This window comes from Telopea speciosissima, chromosome 10 (genome assembly GCF_018873765.1).
Source record: "Telopea speciosissima isolate NSW1024214 ecotype Mountain lineage chromosome 10, Tspe_v1, whole genome shotgun sequence".
Taxonomy (NCBI): Eukaryota; Viridiplantae; Streptophyta; class Magnoliopsida; order Proteales; family Proteaceae; genus Telopea; species Telopea speciosissima.
The window spans coordinates 61,628,792-61,636,950 of record NC_057925.1 but is presented as its reverse complement, the minus strand read 5'-3'; the positions used below and the strand labels follow the sequence as shown (position 1 = coordinate 61,636,950).

The 8,159-nt window shown below is 38.7% G+C and overlaps 1 protein-coding gene across 2 annotated transcripts in view; it reads left to right on the top strand.

Annotated features, from left to right (window-relative positions):
- Positions 1-717: 717 nt before the first annotated feature.
- Positions 718-8,159, top strand: part of LOC122641842 — a 30,580-nt gene continuing 23,138 nt past the window's right edge. The window contains exons 1-2 of one of the 2 annotated variants that reach the window (XM_043835145.1): positions 718-1,030; positions 1,145-1,673. In XM_043835145.1, the coding sequence (XP_043691080.1) occupies positions 1,506-1,673 (168 nt within the window). In that variant the 5' untranslated portion in view covers positions 718-1,030; positions 1,145-1,505. The remainder of the gene's footprint in view (positions 1,031-1,144; positions 1,674-8,159) is intronic. The other variant, XM_043835146.1, reaches the window with a different exon arrangement.

The following is an 8,159-nucleotide window of genomic DNA, read 5'->3' as shown; positions in this document are numbered from 1 at the left end:
TTATAATTTCCGTCAGTGACAACAGAATGATTAAATTGTTAGATTACAGAGATAGAAACGTAGATAATATATGTCTTGATGCATTCCATTGATCATTGCATCATGCAAGATTGTATGAAGCTATTTTATCAGTAAATTCCCAAAAAACCCTATCTCTTGTTTTTCTTGTTTTCTGTTTTTGGTCAGTTCTGTATCTCTCCTAACCATTAGTTGGATTATATAATGAACTTTCTGATTGAGATTTTTCATCGCACTTCTGATGCTTCGGATCATTATTGGACTTAGATTAATTTTGAGTTTCGATCTCAAACTGGTGTCAATTTCCGTGGTTTCTGTAACTTGATGTTCTGACCACGAGTAAAGAAAATGATACATTTTTGTATATGGAATTCCTATCTTGTTACTATCTTTAAAATTTGGCAAAATCAGACCTTTTTTATGATTATAGATTTCTTTTTAAAAAGGTAAAGTAGTGTAAAGACTTCTTGATATCTTATAAATTGCAGTTAGATTTTTCTACCATTTGTGTTTATGATTTTGTAAATTCCCACAATATAGTGACAAAGATTTATGTTAATGCTTGCATTAATCTTAAGTAGTTCTGCTTTTTGTGTGTGTGTTGGGGTGGTGGGAGTGGGTGCTGGGATTAAGTAGTCTACTGCTTTGATTTCAAATTCTGTGCCTCAATAAGGGAACTTTAAACTGTTGGGAGAATTTTTCCTTAAAGCATCATGATTCTCAATGCCGATAAAGCAGAATAAAAGGCAAAGATAATAAAAGCCATACAACAACAAAAAAATTACATTTTTTTTTGGATATTTAATTTTTGTTTGCAGCAATTACTAAGCTCTTCTGCAAAGTGAATATGATCTGCTTGATGCCCGTATATCATGTTGCTTCAATTATGATACCATTACCAATTCTGTAGGCGCAAGAATATGGGAGTTGCGTTGCTGGAAAAGTTCCACAGGTTGAATGTGATATGTGTTTAAAGGAATTTCTTGCCCTAAAAACATGCATGCAAAATACGGTACTGCTTTCTTATTGATATGGAACAGATTATACTCTCTGTAAAAGAATATTTATTAATTTATGTATCTGTTGTTAAGTTATCTTGATGTTAAAATATTCTGTTGCGTAACAGCTGAGAGGGAAGTTTTAAGGTTGAATCCAACCTCTTTCCACGGTCTGTAGAAGCAGCCATATCTCCACAGCCTCTATTAGTAAAGCCAGGAGTGAAGAAAATCAGAAGAATGAGAACAGTGCTGTATTCTCAATCTATGCATTCTTTGTCGACATCAAATTTTGTGGATGAGATTTCTTTCTGCTGTATTTAGTGCCTAAAGGGCAGGTTTAAGGTTGAGGAGCTTCCAGCTTTTACTATTGAGACATGCACTGAACTTCATACTGCTGTTCTTCCCTTAAAGCTCATAGCCAGCATTCAAGGGCCAACTACAATAGTATTTACTAGATTCTGCCAAGTTCTATTATTGCCAAGTTCTGCCATGTTGGGAAAGGCATCAGGTGCTCAACCAAGTGTCGGGTTAAGTGGATGTGGTGCTCTTTCACATGTTTACATTCGGCATCCACCTGTAAGATGCAGCATTCCTGGATCAAGAGGTCTATTCTATGATGATGGGAATAAGTTACTACTCTCTGTCACATCTGATCAGGTATTAACCTAAATTTGGATTGAGAAGTACAATAGATGAGTAAACAAATATGCTTGTATTTTTGGTGCATCTTCATGATTGCACTGAACCTTGTAATAGATGAAGAAAAGTATTACTGCAGCTCCCCTTTGGTTGCTTCCAGGAATGAAATCATGCTCTAAATTATCTTAGAATACCACTTGGATATAATGAAATCAGGAGAAAGAATGCTTGCTGTTTAGGTACAGAAATCTGTAGAAGTAAAGCAAATATTAGGGTTTTTAGATGAAATGGTGGCAGATTATTGGAATAGGCTGAAGTTAGAAGTAAGGTGTTGTGATGTTGGATGAAGGTTTAATGACAAAGTATTCTATTATGGATGGTTCTTGTTGTCACCAAAGTGGTAAATAAGAAGTTATGACCTTTTGATTGCCTCCTGTCTGTCTTATTCACAAAACTTCTTTAAGTCAATGATAAAAAAATATTTACCATTATGTCACTATCAAGATTTGTCATTGTCTTGCACGCTTTACAAGTTCACATGTGAAATGACAGGATTTTACCCTCATTGAAAAAGTGTGTTATACTAAAAGGGACAAAAAAGTAAGGTACAACTTCTTTTTCACCAACCTTGGTTACAACAAGATTTTCCCTTCTATTATAAAGGGTTTAGAAACAAATGGTTGTCCAATGGTTAGGATCATGGTTCTAAATCTCAGTTTCGCAAGAAACTGAGATGAAACTGATATGCAGTACCAATTTGTACCTGGTTTCGACAGGTGTTGACATGTTTCAGCCATATTTCGGTACTTTCTCAAGTTTCAACCTGAACCACCCATATAAATTCACTTATCCCCATTGAAACTTGACGAAACCTGGGAGTTTCGACCTGAACCTGGTTGAACCACCTTATTTATGCCAAATATCATTTAAGCAAATGTTTTTATATTTGTTATTTCATTTATTTAAGACACTATTCATAAATAAGCAAATACCCCCCATTTGAATCCAATAAAATAGTTAGAAAATCAATTCCAAATGAAGAAAAAGGCAACCCCCCAATTCAATAACAAAAACTGGTTCTTCAGTGAAATTTTCTACTTTCTAATGCTGGGGTTTTTCTCAAATTTTAAAATTTCATAAATCTTAATAGGGTAAAACATTGCTAAAAACCAAAAATTCGGTAAAATAATTATTTCTTTTGATATCTTAATAAATATTTTCATTTAGAGCTATTACGAACCAGAATCTGGATAAACAAGTCAAGAGAAGAAGAAGAGAGGAAGAAGTTGCCGCAAGAAGAGAAGAGGCAGCCTGCAATAGATAAACTGATCGCAGGCTCCTTTACTTATATTATAATTAAAATCCAAAAAAAAAAAAAAAAAAAGTAAGGTAGTTAGGGGTTTATAATATTAACCTTAACTCCTTACTTATTACAGCCTAATTAAGGACAAGAGAGAATGAAAATTACATAAAAGCCCAAAACCCAAAAATATATGACCACTTTACCCCTATTTCTCAACACTCCCCCTCAAGCTGGAGCATAAAGGTCACCCATGCTCAGCTTACCACAACAGATGCAAAAACTAGGGGCAAAGAAGGACTTGGTGAACACATCAGCTAGCTGATCTGAAGACGACACAAAGGAAGTCTCAACCAGCTTTTTCATGAATGCATACGAACAGTGACAATCCACCTCAATGTGTTTGGTCCGCTCATGGTAGACAGGGTTACTTGCAATGTATATGGTTGCCTGGTTATCGCAATACATCTTCATTGACGTGGGCACAGGGAAACCCATCTCAAGAAGGAGAGGCCTGAGCCACATTAATTCAGTCGCAGTATGAGCCATACCTCTGTACTCAGCCTTAGCATTGGATCTTGCAATAGTAGTATGCTTCTTACTACGCCACGACACTAGATTGCCACCAACAAATGTACAATAACCTGTGGTGGAATGACGACCACCTGCAGAGCCAGCCCAATCAACATCGGAATACACAACCAGATCCATATACTGATTGGGGCGATAAATTAATCCTCTATCCGGAGCACCCTTTAAGTAACGAAGAATGCGGATAGCAACATCCCAATGGGCTTTCTGCGGAGCCTGCATGAACTGACTAAAAACTCCCACAGCGAAAGAAATGTCTGGTCTGATAACAGTAAGGTAGATCAGCTTCCCAATTAAACTCTTATACTGGTGCACATCCTTGAGAGGACCACCATCATCTACTCTAAACTTCTGATGAGGATCCATAGGAATATCTACTGGCTTTGACGCAAACAATGCCAGTGTCAGATAAAAGATCTAAAACATACTTCCTCTGGGATAAGCTGATACCTTTCTTACTCCTCACAACCTCAATGCCAAGGAAATAGTAGAGGTCACCTAGATCCTTGGTCCGAAAGTGCTGCTGTAAATAGGTCTTTACCTCTGTAATACTTGCCATATCATCACCTAAGACAATAATGTCATTCATATAAACAACCAAGACAACCAACTTGCCATCATGATGACGAACAAACACAGAATGATCAAAGTAGCACTGTGAGAACCCATACGACACCACAGTAGTATTGAACTTCTCAAACCATGCTCTGGGCGACTGTTTGAGACCATAAATTGCCTTCTGCAATTTGCACACCCGAGTACTGTTCTCCCCCTGAGCAACATACCCTGGAGGTTGCTCCATATAAACCTCCTCATGAAGATCACCATACAAAAAAGCATTTTTAATGTCCAACTGATACAGTGGTCAATCAAAGTTAACAGCCAATAAAATAAGTACACGAACAAAGTTAAGCTGAGCAACTAGGGAGAATGTCTTAAAATAGTAAACACCATAAGTCTGAGTATACCCCTTGAGAACCAAACGGGCTTTAAGCCATTCAACAGATCCATCAGGAAGGTATTTGATAATGTAAACCCAGTGATACCTAACAAGGTCCTTAACATTTCCACATCCATGGCCGTTTTCCAACTAGGAAGACGAAGAGTCTCAGTGTAATGTTTGGGTGTGGTGGTAGCAGATAAAGACAAGGCAAAATGGCGAATAGACGAAGGTAAGTGGGAAATGGAAACATATTTATCAATAGAATACACAACATTGGACTTTTGGATGCAAGAACGAGTACCTTTGCACAAGGCGACCGACAAGTCATCAGAGGAAGAGTCTGGTGGAAGTGGTAAAACGGTTGGAGTTGGTGGAATCTCCTCTTGCTGGACTGCTCTTTCTCGCTGCTGATGGACCTTAGTTGGTGGAGGAGAGAAGGGAACTAAGACAGGAATTGGAGGAGGGTCAACCACATGCCAATCATCCACAGGGACTATAGGAGATGGCGGAAAATAAGAACTCCCCTCAAAGAAGGTGACATCGGCACTAAGAAAATACCTATGGGCTACAGAGTCATAACACTTATACCCCTTCTGGGTACTTGAGTAACCAAGAAAAATACATTTAGTAGACCGAGGAGACAATTGTGAGTGGTAACATGCAAATTTTGGACAAAACAGACACATCCAAAAACACGAGGAGGTAACCGAAAAACAGGTTGACCAGGAAAAACAATAGAGAATGGGGACTTGTCGGCAATAACAGATGAGAGCGTGCGATTAATCAAATAACATGCAGTTAGCACCCCTTCACACCAAAATTGCTTTGAAACATGCATATGCAACATCATAGTACGTGCAACCTCAAGGAAATGTCTATTCTTGCGTTCGGCCACCCCATTTTGTTGCGGGGTGTACGAACAACTAGTTTGATGAATCATACCAGGAGCTACACAAAAATCAGAAATTTCATTTTGGGCATACTTCAAAGAATTATCAAACCGTAAAATTTTATTAGTCATGCCAAACTGTGTTTTCATTTCATTATAAAAATTTTGGAATACAGAGAGAAATTCGGAACAATCCTTCAAGAGGTACAAGTTATAACTATGTATGGCGAGAATAATCGTCCACAAACGAAACAAAGTACATGAACCCACTCTTATTCTGCACACGACAAGGAACCCAAATATCCGAATGGACCAAAGAATATAAAGATGAACTACGAGCCACAGAGCGAGAGGGAAAAGAAGCACGGTGATGCTTTCCCAACTAACAAGCTTCACACTCTATCCTAGACAAAGACTTAAAAGAGGGAAACAATATTTTAACCTAGCTAAGGACAAATGACCTAACCGACAATGCCATTGAAAAGGGGTCATGCCACCAATAGAAGCAGCAGCAGAAGTAGCAGCACCACAGTCAAGATAGTATAATCCGTCTTTTTCACTCCTGCTACCAATCGTCTTCCTCGTTTGAAGATCCTGAAAAAACACAATGAGTAGGGAAAAAAGTCACTGAACAATGTAATGCTTTAGTTAGTTGACTCACAGAAAGAAGATTCAATGGTAATTGAGAAACATGCAAGACAGAGGAAAGATTACTGCAGGAAGTGGGAGATACAGTACCATGCCCAGGCACCGGGGCAGATGAGCCATTAGCAAGGATAACAGATGAAGATAGATTAGTGTGGGAAAATGATGTAAACAAAGATGACCTCACCAATCATATGAGCAGAAGCTCCAAAGTCAATGATCCAAGATGGAGTAGTAGTGGAAAAAAAGGCGGGCGTACCTGAATGAACCAAAGTAGTAGAGAGCGGAGTTTGTCCAGTGGATGTAGACTTGGATGCCTCCAGGTTTTGTGTAATCACCGTAATATCTGAGATAGACCATCATTGTGAGAGGTTGTAGTAGAGCTACCACCTGGTATTGGACTTTGTAGAGAATCACCAGTAGAAGTACCATCATTACCACCATCTGTCACTGCATGATTGGCCGATTGAGTGACTCAATCTGGTTTACCATGCTTATCCCAACAATAATCAACGGTGTGACCATTTTTGCCACAATGAGTACACTTACGAGGAGGTCTATCACCAGAAGAACCACCAGAACCTCGACCACCACCACTACGACCTCCCCCTGAGCTACGGCCACGGCCTCGACCATGACCAGTAGTAAATTCAGAACTTTCTTTGGGAGAGGACTCATTCTTTGCAGGGGAAGATATACGCTGAAGGTGGGAGAATGTGTAGAGTAGGGACTGTCTTGCCAGCAAGGGTAAATGGCCCTTCATGGCCTTCAGATCAGAACTTAACCCAGCCAGGAACTTGGAAACAAAGAATTCATTACGCTGAGCTTTCAACTTCTTAATGTCGGTAGTAAGGGGCTGAAAGACATTCAACTCCTCAATTAAACCCTTAAAGGAACAGTAATACTCTTGAAGAGACTTATTAGATTGCAGGAGCTGAAACAGTTTCTCATATAAATCATATACACGGTTCATGTTCTTCTCCTGAAAATAGGTGTCCTTTAGATCGTCCCAGACACCCTTAGCAGTGGTGTGAAACATCACATTCGCAGCAATATCGGGTTCTATGCTGTTCCACAACCATATCAGAATTACTGCATTCTCTTGCATCCAATCTTCGTAACCACTAGAATCAGACGCAGGAGGATCAATGGTAATATATTTGAGATTCTTCCTGGCAATAATATATACTCTGACTGCTTGGGACCATAACAAATAATTCGAGCTCCCCTTGAGCTTGATAGAGGTAATAGTAACATTCACATTCTCAGAAGAAGTAACTGGAACAACAGAAGCTGACTTGGACTTGTCGTCACGCATTAGACAACAAAACCAGAAACACAAGGCAGCAGGAAACCAAGCACAAAGCAACCCCAAACAGTTCTACCGATTATTTATACAGGGTTTTAGAAACCTCGCAAATCGATAGAAGGAGAAGAAAACTGATGGAGAAGCAAAAAATAGGTCGCAACAACCAGCAGGAAAAAAAATCGAACACTTGATAGGCAGTAGAGAGCACTTCTATATACTGGCTTCAAATCGATAGGAAAAAACTACCCAAACAAAGGGATCACCAATTAACAGTATAAAGACCTCTAAATAGGAGGTAACAATGCTGAATTAATAGCACCAAAAATCCAGAAGCAATAGACCAGTTCAATATAGATCGGATTTAAGCAAGATTGCTAGAAAGCTCTAGTCCTACACTTAAACCTTAATATCTGTGGCACTTGTAAAACTCTACGAGCAAAGAAACTGTATTTAGCCCCTTAAAAGCCCATGTATAGAAAGTCCCTATAACCCAAAACCACTGTGTATGGCTAATAAACTTACGTATAATTGTTTATGGGAAAGGGTTCTCTGAACATGAGGTGTTTCCTACACCTACACACATGGGTCTTTTTTATTCATATTTTTGAGGAAAGAGAAAAAATAATAAAAAGATCCTACATGTGTGTGCATAGGAAACGCCTCATGTTCAGTGAGATTTTTCTCATTATTTGTATTACAACTTCGACAAAACATAACTTCTTACTTACCCCAACATATAAAAAAACCCTTTTAACCTCATCACCAACCCCAAAAAATGTTTCTCAAGCCAGCCTCGTAAGCATAAAACCTAATTATTGTCCATATAT